We start from the raw sequence: 15372 nt of genomic DNA, 5'->3' as shown, positions 1-15372 counted from the left end.
TTCCTTGGCCTAGTTAGTAGATTAAAAGGTGATGGATGCTCCAGAGACAAATGAGTCTTGCGAACGGCTCAGAGCTGCTCTGGCATCCCAGGCAGGACCTCAGCCAGCCTCAGACCGTGCCCTCCGCCAGCCGGTCGCTGGCCTTCTTCCTCCTTCCTCACGAGCCTGTTGAGTGCCTTCAGCTCGGCCGTGTCACTGAGTCAGAGGCAGGAGTGAATGTGAAGTATTTGGAGGGTCAGACGTGTTACGAATAGGCTGAGATCAGAGGCTTTTGCTGCAGAAAAAAAAAAAAAAAAAATAGAGCTAAGTAGATGATACATTGCATGCAAGTCTAGGAGAGCGGTAGGAAACGTGCTACAGGCAAAAACACTCCTGAGACATTAACAGTTTGGGTTGACCGGCATTGCCTTGGGAGGAAAGCCAAAAACCGATGGGGTCCTGGCAGCGAGCGCTGGGGCTGCATCCCACGGGGCAACCAAGAAGGGCACGGGTTGTGCCGCATCGCAGCAGGGATCCCTGTCACGGCCAGAGCTTTGTGCCCACAGCAGGGACGGGCCGGTCCTTGGTCCCCATGGGGCCGGGATTTGGCCCTCAGCGGGCTCTGCCCTGACGGGGCCCGGCCCCGCCGCCATTTTATCGCCCCCTGGCGGGCGCTGGGGGGAGCCGCTCCCGGCCATGGCCGCCCACCCACAGCCACCCCGTCACGGCCACAAGCCCACGGCCACCCCAACAGGGCCACAAGCCCACGGCCACTCGGTCCTGGCCACCCAGGACCCCCTGCAGGGCTGGCTGCGAGCCCCCTCGCCCCGCACCGCCACCCACCCGCCCTTAGGTGCATGTCCGCAGGCTCGCCCGCTATTCACGGCTAACTCTCTTCACTGTTCTTAGGAGGAAAAAGAAGTGCATTCGGTACTTACAAGGAGAAGGACGCTGTGCCAGCCCAGTTTCTTCCGATGGAAGTGCTATAGACTCCCCTCCCTCTCCCCTGGATGCACTCCAACGCGTACCCTCTGCTTTCCCTTCAGACCAGCCCGCAGCCCCCGCTGCCTCCGCGCACCGAGAGCCTCCCGACCCCTTCCCCGTCTCGGCCCACGCCGGCCCGGCCGCCAGCTCCTCCAGACCGAGCGCCCACCGCTCGCCCCGCACGCCCGCCGAGCCCCCGGCGCACAGCGTGGCCCCCGCGGGGACGTAGCCCCGCGCCCGCCCGCCCGCCTTGGCTGAGACACCGGGCACCTTGCTCGCTCCACAGCACCGGAGGCCCGTCCAAAAACTCCCCAAGTTCACTGTCAAACTTGCAAAGTTAGGCGACGGAATGATTTAAGGATGCTGGAAAACTCTCTTTTTTTTTGTTTTTTTTTGTTTTTTTTTGGGGGGGGTGGTGGTTAAAGATAGAAAAGTGACTTTAAAAAAAAGGTTAAAAAAAAATATTTGCCAAAATTTCTAAGTGCTGATGAGTAAACAAGCCTTTTGTCCCTGCCCTGTGCTGCTTTTTTGTTTGTTTGGGGTTTTTCTTTTTTGTTTTTCTTTTTTTTTCTTTTTTCCTGCATTATCTCCAAGTATGGCAGAAAGCAAAGAGGAACCCCCAGCTTGCTGCAGTAGGTGGTAGGTGCTATAAATCTAACACTGGCTTCCATTTCCTGCCTTCTGAGCTGCTTTAAACTGTAGTCGGTCACAGATCTCCCGTAGCTGTTGTACCACAGGGCTGGAAAAGCTGGAACAGGAGCATTTTGTAAAAGCCCTCGTGTCTGAAGACTAAATGTAGCGATGCTAGCTCCCTGATCCGACCGATAGATGAAATATTTAAACAAATGAGGTGTGTTTTTTAAGCTTCGTGTCCGAGGACAGGAAGGTACTGTTTACAGGTAACAGGTCTCTGTGCAGACGTCGATCCCACTAGCAGAGCAAAGCGGGGCGCTGACCAGGCACAGCAGGAGGTCTGACTGCTGCCCGCGTTGGTGCGGGGCCTCCCTTGCTGTCGTGACTCGGTCCCTGCAGCTCTGGCAGCCAAAATTCCCATCCAACAGCCTGGGGGCAGCCTCAAAAAGCCTCAAACTCTGCAACCAGCTGTGCACCGGCTCACGGGAGGAGCACAGCAGGTGTAAAGCCGTAACGCCCGAGCGCTACGCCCCGTCCCAGAGCCTTTCCCTTGGCAAGCAGGGGTGAGGACAGGCGGCCGCGTGTGCTCTGCCCCCTCTTGGCTCTCCCCTTCCCCGGGGCAGGCCGGGAGCAGAGCAGCACACTGCCCGGCTCTCTACTTACAATCCGTACTTACCCTCTGCAAGATCAAAACCATTTCTTGATGATTTGGTGTAGAACTTTAAAAAAAAAAACAAAAAAAAAAAAAACCTTATTCTAGCTTTTTCTGAGAGATCTTCCCTCTACCTCCATAACGATGCCAAATGTTAATGTCTTCTCTCCAGCTTGAAAACATTTACCAGTTTCTGGTATTTTATTTATATGTTGAGCTTGACAAACAAAAACACTGTGGACAGATTCTGATCTCCACCATAAACTGATGTAAATCCCAAAAAAGTTATTGATTTACTTCACATTTGCATACCTGTCACAGAGACCAGAATCTGCCTGAAAGAAATGTATTCTAGACTGCTGAAGAGAAAAATAACAACAGACAGAGGGAGAGGGGGATCTATTTTTTTCTACTTTACAGAATAGGTTTTAGAGTACTGAATGCAAATTATGTAGTAATATTATTGTAGAACTGCAAGAAATTTAAGATGACCTTTATAATGTAAAAATATTTTTATATTTTTTTCTTAACACAAAAACAAAAACCCTAATTTTTTTACATTGGACTAAACAACTTTTTAAGCAAGTTAATGCATCAAAGATCAAAAACTTTAAAAAAAAAAAAAAAAGATTAGTCTGTAGAGCATCTTTGGGTTTATTCCCTTTATTTAGGTACTTTTGCTTATAGTAGTGTAGACTTTTTAATTCCAGTTTTAGTTTAGATCTAAACCTATTGCTTAATTCCTCTCCTGTGTAAATGTAACTTCAGAAGCACTGAATGAAAGCTACGTGCACAAACCTGAAAGTCGTTTTAACCCTCAGAGAAGTGACATTACCTGAAGCGCCGTCCACCTGTACTTGGCCATGTCCTTACGGCACTCGGAGGGTTAATTACATAGCACTAGATCACCACACAATCTGCTCAGTTTTAAATTATTTTAGAAAGCTTAGACAACAGCATGGTCCAGTGCTGAACAGAGGAACTCAGCAGACTATTCCCAGACCCGACATAGATTCTTCTTATATATATATAAAAAAAAAATCTAAAAAAAAAAAAAAAAAAGCTGTGTCTCAGCTGACCACTTTTCATGGTGACTCTGATGTAAGGTGCTGTAGAAGTGTCAACTACTGTAAAAGCCACAGCTGACAAATCAGCCACACTCAGCCCATCAGTGGCCTAGCGAAAGGCTGGCACACCCTAATACCTGATCACTAGGTGGTGGTGGGATAAGATGTAACTTAGCAGCAAAGCAAAGAGGGGTATAAAACAAAAAAATAAAAAAAAAGCAGATGTGTTTAAATAACACCAGAGGAAATTTAGGGGAAAGTCCTGCACAGTATTAAGCTGCGCATCTTGACCAAGGGCCGAGTAGCACCGGCATGCCCAGAACAGCCGTCACGCATTTCAGAACTCGTTAGGACTTTCACCCGCTTATTTCAAGGCTACTCAGGGCCCTCCACGGCGTTCGGGCTGCCTGCCTTGGTTCAGGGCACGCTGACCAGGGAAAGGCCCGCCTGCATTGCAGCCTCCTCTCACCATGTTTATTCCATCCGATTCCTGCAGTCTCCTGGTGCACCGCGCTGCTCCCCTCCTGCGGGACCTTTCCCTGTGCACACAGGGCGCAGGCGCAGCGCTGACACCTCCACCTGCCCCCCTTTTCTGACCGATGCCCCAAAACGGGGCCCTGCGCCCTGCTCTGTGCCAGACCTCACCCCGTGGCTTCAGCTACTGCAGGACAGACACCATTTCCACCTGGTGCACCTACCAGCGTCAGTTCGTACTGGTCTGAGAAAATTTAATCCCCCTCCTCCCCCAAAACATGCAAGAAACAGACCTTTAAACTGCCCCTTTCTGAGACAGAACAGCAAGCGTGAGCAACTCGTGCTACGTGCCCTACGGTTAACAATCAATGCCAAAACAGAGCTACGTTTATTAATACCAAAAAAGTGTCTTTAGAAATGCTATATGAAGTGTTACTCTTTTGTGTTAATGCTCTTTTGTAATAGAAGGAAAACTTTGCCCTTAAGTTTTTATCGCAACAAGATTTTTTTTTTAGTTCTTTTACAGCAATTTCAACTTTTCTTGAAATACGCATTTGAATTCCTGAAACCAGTTTGAATGTAGAAGTCATGGAAATACCACTTCATTAAACCAAGTAAAACCACTGTATGTATGTAGCAGGGATAAATGTTTTGCAGCTGTACTTTCATTTGTCCAATGATTCTCCATCATTTGTTGTAATTTTTTTACTTCATTGAGTTTGTATTTTTTGGCTTTTATGTTCAAAATATGTTTATAGCTTTATAAATAAAGTAATTGCCAGACTGGCTATTCAGAATAGGCCACTGGAAGTTATAAACCTATCAAGGTGTCAAATAGTTATTCCTTGGAAACAAAGAAGATTCTTGCTTTTTTTTTTTTTCCAGCATTTGTATGTTTAAACACTTTTTAGAATAATTGCCAATAGTCTTCAACAGAGGTAAGACTGAAATTGTAAACCAAGACTAAGGAAATATATATTTTATGTAAAACGATCACTACAGATGACTTCCTCCTCCTCCCCACGGCCCATTTAATCACTTCCGCCAAGAGCAGCTCTCTGAAAAGGCCATGACTGGGGAAAAAATAAATAAATTAAGGCAGCTCCATACAAGTTAAACAGAAAAATAAAGCTTAGCAATGGGAAATCGGTCGGTGTCTCCCTTTCAGGAATTCCAAACTACGCAGCCTCTGTCTTTTACAACAGCAGGCATCAGGTCCAGGAAAACCCACATAGCAGCTGCAGTGGACCCCAAACTATCCCACAGCACCTTCATAGAGAGGCTGGTTCTCTACAGCCCAGTTCTAATTGCTCAAACGGATGAGACAGCCGAGAGGTTGGACATTCAGAGGTTAAAAAAGGCGTTTTCTCACACTGACATACCCGTCTGGCAGCTACAGAATTTGAATGGAGTCTGAGACAGCACTACAGGGTAATTCCAGAGAAAATAAGTCACATGGAATCCTAACAACCTGGCCTACTAAGAATATTAAAATTTGTCACAGCCATATAAACCTCTGAGCACAACAGCCCTTTGTTGTGCATATTACTCTACCACCACAGTCGCAGGAGTTGTGTGTGCACTCCTCCTATCAGCTGCCCACTGGCACCACTCCGGACCTTCAGCAAAGGCCACTGCGGTCAAATGCTTCCGTGGTGAAGCTGAGGGGTTATTTCTTAGGCAAGCTGCCTTAATAATTAGCAAGTCTTGCCACAGGTGTGTTTTGTGCAAACCAAGTAGAAGCAGGGTAACACGGAAGACAAGCTCTGCCTCTTCCTCATCCTTCAGCACAGAGGCACGGCGTCAGGCAGCAGCTGCCAAGACACAGATCCCAGCCCGCTGACCAGCCCCTACAGGAATCACACACAGGTTTCTGCCTTTGAGCACAATTACAGTGTGAGGCTTCTGTATCAGAAGCACAGCACTCCAGGGATGGAATCCGGGTGATCCTGGGACACTGTGCTTCACGCACAGAGATGGATTTGTTTCCTGAAAGAACCCAGGTTCAGCTGAATATTCAACTACAAGAATCGTTATCAGAAGCTTTTCTCTAGCAGCACTTTGAGTTGCTTTGTTTGCAATACAGGATGCTGGGAAAGCTGCTTCATCCATCCAAATCTGCAGCACTGGAGCATTTTATGCCCACTGACAATGCCATCACCAGCACAGACGCAGGCCCAGCAGCCTTATGAATAAGCATGTGACCAGCAGCTGCATCCAAAGCACGGATCTGAGCACTGCTTTAGACCAAGTTATGAATGCTTTCATTAATGGCTACATCAAAGCAAGATTACCTAAAAAGCTGGTAAGCCATCAAAAAAAATCCATCTGGATTTAGCTTCAGACTTAATTTGAGCAACCCACTGTGGCTGACTAGTGACTCGCATTACAGTCATTTAAAACAAAAGATTTTATTTCAATTAGGTGCTCCCTCAGTACTAGCATTTGTATATTCAGTAGTGAGCGACACTAGGATTGTCTGGTTTCAAATAACTAGAACCATTTGCAAACAAAAGTTTAAAAGCCCTTTATTAATTCAGAAGTGAAACACATTTAAAGTGAGTTAAGTATGTTTATTAAGGTTCATTCTACTCTAAGGTTTATACAGAGAATGGAATGCAATACAAGCTAAGAGCACACCTCAAAGATCTACCACACAACCATCCCCTACTCCCTATAAGGGAACTGTAAAAAAAAATAATAATAAAAATCAGGAAACCAGTTACTGTTTAACTAGTTGCAAGTGGCTTTGTCCAAAGAAGTCAAGCTTGATACTGCATTAGCTTTGTATGCAATAATTAAGTCTCTACAAGCTGAAGTATCACATACAGAGGCAAAAGGATTTCCTGTGGACACATGAAACCATGTTTTAAAGAGCTACATCACAAGGATTGTTTAAAATTGCCTAAAAACAGCCACTAATGGCATGCACAGGTCAATAATATTAACTTTGGTAATGTCAGTCATTTTTGGTCAAACCTGGATTCCACTTTTAGCAAGAAGTATAAAAACACACCTGTCCTGTGCATAAAGCAACACACTCTCCAATTGCTAACAGCTAGAGGCAGGTCTTCAAGACATGGTTGAAGTATTCCAATTTAACTCTCAGGAGCTTGCTTAGCCCTAGATTACACCTTACACTAGTCTATCAGGCAAGACTAACAGGACAAGAAAGTGGACAGATTTTTTTTCTTTTTTTCTTTTTTTTTTTTTTTTTTTAAATGCAGAAGAACAACCTTTAAAGTTATATAGCTTTAAGTAATACTAATATTCCCAAAATGCTTTTGGAAGAAATCAGCAACATTTTTTTTAAACTTCACGTAGTTCCCCAAGACACATTTTAGGTGTTTTTTCCTCTCTGAAGCTATCAATACCCTGTACGTAAGTGTTTTGTTCTTGAGGAAGAAATCATAGGTGGTTTTATTTACAATGGTGAAGTCAATGCTTAAGATTGTAACTGGACTTGGAACAGTTAAAAAGAGTAATGAAAATGACAACCTTAAGTGCTACTTCCCATACAGAATCCACACTTAGATCAGTTTTATTCGTTGCAGAGTAAAGTAAAAAGACATCCAATTACACTAGTAAAAACTCAGAAGATTTAAATTTATACTCAAAAAAAAACACTACACATGCAAAGGGAACAATATCCTGCTAACACAACTTCATTTGCTGCTGCATTTGTCTAATATTAACAATTATGAACAGAGCAGTGCAACTAGTATTTGGAACAATCCTTACAGTGTTCGAGTGTCAGGCACAATACTTCACTTCTCTTCACACCACTGGTTCTCTTTACGTACCTGAAAGAAGATTTCTCAAGTTAGGTGCCAATTCCCACAAGCATTCAGGATTACTTACTGCAGAAAGGTGTGCGCTTGGAAGCAGCTTCCCTTATACGTGCACAATTTAACTACAAAAACTTCTGAATTGACCTGTTTATCCCTAGAAATCAAGAAACTTCTCGTGCCCAGATTTGATCAGAACTGAATTGTTTCATCAAGTAAAACAAATGGAGAGGCTTAAACCTCTTAAACCTTAACTGCTGGCTTCGTGACACAGTACTGGAGACACACTAAAGCATGCAATTCACTGCCCTTGTATTTAAACAAGGTATCTTGGTCTGATCTTTCCCAGCTTCACCATTTGGCACTTCATTTGTTGTTGATGTTCTGAAGGCGATGAATTAATGACTTAGAGCTGGGAATCTAAGCATCTTACCTTTCAAGCCACATGCAAGAGCACACCAGCACTGTTACTACAGCTCCATAACCGCAATCCAAGACTCCCATAAGCAATCCTACTTCCTTTCTCACAAGGCACACATCTGATCTAAGAAGTCAACACTTTCCGACCTTCTACAAGTAATGGGCTGCCAGCACTGTAGACACTGGAAGGTCTTTCACCAGCAGCAATCCAATTATGAGTAGTTAATGCATTAGTTTACATATATTGTTAATAACCAGTCAGTTGCATCACACACAAAATTATGAAACACTGCACATTTGATTCAGTAGGAAAAAAGCTAAATTATAATTAAACCCAGATCAAGTACCTGTGCTTCTTCCTCTTCAGTGAAGTCATTCTTAATATTGAATGTCTTGCGAATTTCTTCTGGAGTTTTTCCCTTGATCATGTTTGCAACTGTCTTGCATGTGACATCAAGCAAGCCTTTGATGTCCAAGTAATTTGCAGCCTGTAGAAGAGTTTCCAAATTTAAAGCCTTGGTATCATTTTTCTGCCTCTGTAGATGTACTACCAACATTTTGCTTACAGCACTGTAAAATGCTGTAACCACAATCACATCATCTCCACTTTGAGAAGCTTCTAGCTAGAACCTTGAAATAACAGCACCTAAAACTTCCTTGCCAAAACAGGAGCTATTTCTACCATGAGAGACCCATCCCCTTCTTCTACACAGGGCTTTCAGAATCCCAAAGACATCTGAGATCTTCAGCGTTTACCTGCTGTTAACTACCTAAGACAAGTACGACTGGGTCACAGTACCACAAAAAGTACAAATTTAAAAAAATAAAGCTAGACAAACCTCACAACAAAAAAAAGCTAAAACAAACCTCACTCCCTAGCATGAGGTTAACATCCTAACATTCACTGATTTCACCCAGTAGTAGTTGCCAGAACTACTTGCACAACCCAGGTTTCCCCCCATTAAGAAGTTACTCCAAAAGCATTAGGACTGTATTTGTAAACAAGCAGAGGGCACTGCACAGGAACAGTCTTGATGCTTCAGGAACGTACTTACCAGGATAAGTTCAAAAAGTGTTCCTTGGTCTACTTTCAGGAATTCTTGATCCCACACAGGGATGTCATCTGTTCTTTTCTCTTTGTTCTCATCATCCTCAGGAGGAGGTGGATCATCTTTGTGATGGGTGCACCACTGAATCACCTAATTATAGTTTTGGTATTAATTTTTTTATCCGAGTGATTCTTCCACTAGACCCCAACTCTAACTTAGCTTCATTTTAGAAGAACTGTACCTTCTGCTCTAGATTAATATTAGAAAATACAAGGTAATGGAGCATGTTCTATGATTCATCTTAGAAGAATCAATTCCCAATCCCAGAGTTCAACAGCCTTCAAGAAGACCACTTGAGACAGTAGCTAGTAAATTAAATACTTTGGATCCTAAAAGGCAGCTCCCGGTATTAACAGTAAGCCCTGAGCCAACACAGAACTGTGCAGACAAAACCTAAGCCTCATTTTGAGGCTTTTGCACTATTTGAAGAACAGGGGAAAAAAAAATTGTACTGAACAGAATACTATAAAGGGGAAGAGTATAGAGAGCTATTAGCTACCCACAGGACTCCACAGTTCACAACAGTACAGAGTTTACCTAGAAAACAAAACCTTGCAAACCAAGGTGTTATTTATTTTAAATAAAATTAAACCCTATCTCAGCACCCAGACAATTAAAAGGAATAGATATCTACTGTAAAATCCTGTTCCATCCTGCCAACCCGAAGTAATTCCCAAGTTAGAAGTTAATTACACGTACCTCCACAGGGAAATAATTCCCAACCCTGTACTAACCCCACAGTCCAGCACTTGCTTTGGCTCAGAGTAAAAAGCATCTCCAGATACAGCAACACGATTTTTCCATTTTTCTCATTTGACCCAACAGTAATCACGCTCTATTATTAAATTTAACACCAGGAGTGTACAGTGGCTATGAAGCATTTCAGTGCCACACAGCACGGCACCTGCACAACACGCTTACTGTCACTAACTCCCACCACTGCCTGTGCTTTCATCCTTTCATGAATTTCCTTACATTTGGATCTCATGAACAGTCACCTCAGATCGAATCAGAGCTTTAAAGCCTTGAAATGCCAGTGTGCACAGATGTCAGGCACCATCTCGATACCACATGAAGGAAACCTTCCAGAAGGTGACTCCTGTAGGTCTTCTGCTGTTAGCTGCCAGCCTCACCCCCTAGGCTGTTCTCAGACAGGCCAGCTGCCTGTGCTCATGTACCTCATATTGATTAAGCTCGTGCTAAGACATAATAAATGTTTTTTATGGTACATCTCTGACTCCATCGTTAATTCTGTATTTCATTACTGGTATATAATACTGCAACTTTCAGCATCTTACCTTTTTTAAAATAGCTGCATTAACATTTGGAAGAGGGACTGGGTCATCATCACCTTCATCATCCATTCCCAAATCTAAAAAAGGAAAGATGACTAAGCAATCGGCGGGCAAAAGAATTGATTTTCCCCGAACTGGGCTGCCTCAACAATTCTCCCGTTTTACCAACACCGAGGCTGAATGGCCTGGTAGCAAAGGAGCTATAACTGGGTAAGCCAGAAACTTGGATATTTTTGGTGAGGCTCTGCAGAGCACTGGCTGCATTGAACATGCCAGGTTATACCAACCTGAGGTTAAGTAACTAGTAAGGCTGCCTCAGATGAGATGCCGATACGCTTTGAGCACAGTCAGTTCAGCAGCCAGTTACTTGTTTAGAGCAGAACTTGATAGTTTTGTGCTCTGCGAATGCAGTATGTTCAAGAACCCAAAGAAAATCATTTAAATATTTTTACCACTTTCAAGATCTGAAGCCACAAGTTCAACCAAATCGTTCCAACTGAAATCCCTGATTCAATTTATCATTAAGGAAGCACTTAGACCTCCTGGGGTAAGTACAGCCGATGTTTTGTCTCACACAGCAGCAGTAAATACCGCAGCCATTGAGATGCTAGTTAGCTGGCCTCTGAAGCACCTGCATTGATTCTGAGCATGCAGATTTCTTTGGCTGGTAAGACAGCAACACAAATCCTTCAATTAAAGAAAACAAATATGCATTTACAGCATAAAGTTTCTGATAATCACCGTTTTAGAAGCCTGTCAACAAGAGCATGACAGAATTGGATGGTTTGTCACTTCAGCCCTTGATGCAATTTGGGAGTCAAAGTCAAAACAAGACAATTAAAATTTGGACTCTTTACACAGAAGAAATACCACTGAATAGAGAATAGGCATTTTTTATTTATTTATTTTTTTATTATCCAATAGCTGAGTGACACCCTGGCTCTCGTAGATCTGCACTGTGTATCAGCTACATAGCTGAATAACACAGGCCTCCACTCAAGCACAGATGAGCCAGTTCTACAACGTTGAGGAATTTAATTTTAAGAACAGCTGTGACACCATCCCTGATCAGATTTGCACACAATTAAAACAGCGTGTGCTTCTGTATTTAGGCAAGTCAACCACTGTCATTAGGGGGACATCAGGTAGTACTACTTTTTGTTTAGATTAACTAATTTCATAGATTCTGAAACCAAAATATTGACATTAAAGGGTACTGCATAAAGTCACCAATTACTGGAAATTTCAAACGCGTACTTTGAACATGCAGATACCAGTGTAAGAAGTGACTGACAGTTATTTGAGCAGTACCCCAGCACTGGCCAACTCTGCTCAGCTCCCCCCCGCCCCTCCAGCACTGGGATTTCAGTTATCAGAAAATTAACACTTCGCTGGTGGGCTCGTGATGCCTGATGCAACCCCTCCTCCCAGCTCCTCCCCCTTCACTCACGGCACCAGAAATACAAAGCCCTGTTTATTAACTGCTGATGCTTAACCACCCGTACTGCGAGGCGCCTTTTATCTGTGCGAGGAGGCTGCTCCTTGCTCAGATCAGTCCAGCTGGCGGTGCCTAGCTGACAACACTCCCCACACCTAACTTCCAGCCACACGCGTGCCACCGAACGCTGGCAGTGACACAGCCTGCGCGTGAGGGAATGGGACGGAGTGATGTTCTCCAGTATTCCCACCAACTGCTGTGTTTCCTGCTCGTGTTGCTTGGAGGTTCGAAAGCAGCTCATTAAGCAGAGTGTGCAATGGTTGGAGCACTTCAACCTTGTTGTTGTTGTTCTTACGTATAAGGTGTCACAACCAGGCAAAGGTTTATACCCCAGGACATCATTTTAACTACATCTACAAAAAGATTTTTTCTAAGTTGATTTGTGAACACACCCAAAAGCTAGAAAAAAAAAAACAGTAAACAATGAGGATTTGCACCAGACAGATTAGACACAGCTTGCTCTGTATCCCAGCCATCTGGCAATTTCCCCTCCCCCACCATGAGTTCTTTTGTTTCAAACTCATGTCAGCAAGAGATCAGAACCAAGTATTTACCCCACCTAATTTCACTGCATAAGCTCACAACATAGATTTCACTTCAGATCTTTATTCAGTGCATTAGTTTCTGATCTCCCATCCCATTTCAGAAAACAGTTAGGGAGTACGACTGGTTTGCATGATAAAACAGTTTGTTTTTAATACAGAGCAGAAGTTCTATTTGCTTACTTTCCCGAAACTGAAGTAGGCTGTAAGCAAACAGGGGGGCTTAGGATTTTATCAGCCTCACTGGAACTGCTCGTAACAAGTGGACTGAACTTCAAGCTCTTTGAGAGAGCACATTCACCCAAAATGTAGTTTAAGCTCCAACACCAACTGCTCCAGCTGTTCTGCCCTAAGACAGCAAGCTGTTTACAGGCTTGGAACCCTTCTTCAGCACCGTACCAGTTTGTCTCCTCTGTCACAATTCCTGCCCAGGAAGCATTCCTGCACACACTGCTACCTCAGCACGAGGCTCCACTCTTACCTTCCAGCATAGTCTTTATGGTTACAGACTGCTTTGCAATTTCAACATCAACTTCAAAAATCTCTCCATCTGAACTCTGCAGTTTAATTGAAGGCATCTATAAGAGAGGGAAAGTTATTTTCACACAACATCCAGCAGACATGACAAGCTTAGCTGACTCAAATACGTTAAGTTACCTTCATTATTTACATTGCTTCTGAGCAGCAGCAGAGAGCCCCGTGTTGCTTACAGCACGCCCAGGTTATTTGCTGCTTGAATCAAGAGGCCTAAATTCATTAGTCCTGATGTTTAAGAAGGATCAATAAAAGGAAACCTACCACCAATTTAAAAGAGAAGGGAGGAAACTTTTTTTAAGTTGAAACCTCAATATAAAATTGATTAGTCAATAGTGCTTTTTTTTTTTTTTAAAAGATACAACACTAGAGCTATCTCTCTCTTGAAATAAGCTTACAACAATTCCTGAACGATACTTGTCTTCAAACGCAAACAACCACTGCTCATTTCTACCACTACAAGGAACAAGATCAGCACTTAACGCTGCTCTTACACAGTAGGAAGTTACATCAGCACTTTATTAGCATTAAGAAACAGTAAGACAAGCAAGTATTTAACACAGGTAAATCAAACAAACTTTGTTTTAATAAAGTTTTTCAAACAAGATAAGACCTAAGATACAAGCAGTAAAGATATCCTAGTAAGTCACAATCAAAATTTACAAGGAAACATCTTTCCAGATGCTTAACTCCAAGCCAGAAGTAACATACCAGTGCCTAGCAAGCCGCTAGGTCACTGCCTCTGTCCAAAACCACACCTGAGGTCTGTGTGGGTATCACTGGACTCAAACCAGCTGACCCAACAGCCACGACAGACCTAACTGCCTGGCTGAAGAGCTTTATAACCAGTTCTCAGACCAGCACCATGCGTTATAATGGCTCTACCATTTGAGATATTTGCTAGGAGCAGACCATTGCTCCTGGTTCTGTGTAAACACAGCCTGCAAGGCACTGCAGAGGAAAACCCCAGCGCCAAAGAACTCCAAATTCCTTTCCAGATGTACTTCCCCTGCCCAAGCTCACCACCCCTGCGTGCTAGCTCCTTGCAGTGGTACCCGGCTACCAAAGGCGAGCCAGCTGCCCTACCTGGAGCAAACTTCCACCAGCCCTTCCCAACGCCTCCCACAGCTCCTCACAGCTCAGCCTGACAGTACTGCAGCAAACCCAGTCCAATGGAGGCCAGCCAAGGCGCGTTATTAAGCAGCTTGCACCAGCCTGGAGCTCTCCTTGCTTTAATTTCCATTTGGCAGAGCAGGGAGGCAGTTAATGTTTACAAAGCAACGTAACCCTGCATGACAGGGCCGCTTCTCACCGGGATTGGCGCTTCGGAGGGATGCAGCCATGATTGTTGCAGAGACAGGCGTACGTGTGTACGTGTGTGTGGATAAATATACGTATGCACACACAAACACATACGTGCGGGTTTATAAATAGCTATCTGCGTGCACAAACACCCACAGAAATTAAAAAAGGGTTAACGCATGGCTCTGAGTCAGCAGCTTGAAAACACCGGGGGGCAGTGGGGAGGATTGGGGGGGTCCCATGGAGCCCCTTTGGCCGCTCCACCCCCCCCTGCAGCCCCCCGTTACACAACGCGGCCCTGCCCGTAGCGCCGGGCACCCACCCGGGCCCAGCTCCGCCTGTGGAGCTCTGAGGGGCGCCCAGGCGCTGAACCAGGCCCCGCGGCCCCGCTCCTCGCCCCTTAACGCCCCCCCCAGCCCCAGCGCCGGGCCGTGACCCCCCCCCCAGAGACCCCCTGTCCCCTCACAACCCCTCACGGTCCCCTCAGGGCTCCCCCCAGCCCCTCACAGCCCCCTCAGGGCCGCCCCCCCCGGGCCCTCACCGCGAGGCGGCGGCGTCCTGCGGGCGCTGTCGGGAGCTGGCGGCGGCGGCGCTCAGGGCCCGGCTGCGGCGGCGCTTTTATAGAGGGGGAGGGGCGCGAGGGGGAGGGGAGGAGGACCCCGCCTCGCGCTGCCTCGCAACCGCCGGGCTGCCCGCCGAGAGCGCCTGAGGAGAACGCCGCGTTCTTCGTCGCCTCAGCGGGGAGGATGGAGGTTAGGAGAGAGGATGGTGTCTGGGATGGAGGGACGAGGGTGGGAGAGGAGCAGGGAGGCGGAGGGGAGCGCGGGGAGGGTGTCCGAGTGTTTTTCAGGCAGCGCGGGCGGCCGCGGCGGGCACCTCGCGGGGGCGGGGAGGGCCCCGCGGGACGGTGGCTGAGGCGCCCCCCGGCGGCCCCGCCCCTTCCCCCCCCCCCCCCCCCCAAATCCCGTCAGGAGCCCGGGGAGGGGGTGCTCGGGCCCCGGCGCCTCAGGCCCCGTTTGGGCTCAGCCAAATGCGGTGTTTGGGTGCCCGGCGGGTGTTGGTGGTGTTAGGGCCCCAAAGCGCCCCCAAACTAAA

The 15372-nt window shown here is 45.8% G+C and overlaps 2 protein-coding genes across 2 annotated transcripts in view; one reads left to right on the top strand and one right to left on the bottom strand.

Moving 5' to 3' along the window:
- The window catches only part of TCF7 (transcription factor 7), a 62807-nt gene extending 61781 nt beyond the window's left edge, over positions 1 to 1026 (top strand). The window contains exon 10 of the mRNA XM_032197241.1: positions 889 to 1026. Coding sequence (XP_032053132.1) covers positions 889 to 968 — 80 coding nt within the window. The 3' untranslated portion in view covers positions 969 to 1026. The remainder of the gene's footprint in view (positions 1 to 888) is intronic.
- Positions 1027 to 6300: 5274 nt separating this feature from the next.
- Positions 6301 to 14898, bottom strand: SKP1 (S-phase kinase associated protein 1). Its single transcript, XM_032196808.1, has 6 exons — positions 14819 to 14898; positions 12923 to 13019; positions 10405 to 10478; positions 9053 to 9196; positions 8345 to 8485; positions 6301 to 7592 (listed from the first exon to the last, which is right to left on the bottom strand). Exons 2-6 carry the CDS (start codon positions 13017 to 13019, stop codon positions 7557 to 7559), a joined length of 492 nt encoding a protein of 163 aa, XP_032052699.1. The 5' UTR covers positions 14819 to 14898; the 3' UTR covers positions 6301 to 7556.
- Between the last annotated feature and the right edge of the window lie 474 nt (positions 14899 to 15372).

Source organism: Aythya fuligula, chromosome 14 (assembly GCF_009819795.1).
Source record: "Aythya fuligula isolate bAytFul2 chromosome 14, bAytFul2.pri, whole genome shotgun sequence".
Taxonomy (NCBI): domain Eukaryota; kingdom Metazoa; phylum Chordata; class Aves; order Anseriformes; family Anatidae; genus Aythya; species Aythya fuligula.
Note: the sequence above shows the minus strand (reverse complement) of the source record. Positions and strands in the feature narration are given on the sequence as shown.

Excerpts from the sequence above, each read along its gene's own strand:
- SKP1 (XM_032196808.1), bottom strand. The coding sequence starts at position 13,019 with ATGCCTTCAATTAAACTGCAGAGTTCAGATGGAGAGATTTTTGAAGTT. Across the intron at positions 10,479-12,922 it reads CATAAAGACTATGCTGGAAG|ATTTGGGAATGGATGATGAA; the intron begins GTAAGAGTGGAG and ends TTCCTTTTTTAG. Across the intron at positions 8,486-9,052 it reads CACTTTTTGAACTTATCCTG|GCTGCAAATTACTTGGACAT; the intron begins GTAAGTACGTTC and ends ACTCTTCTACAG.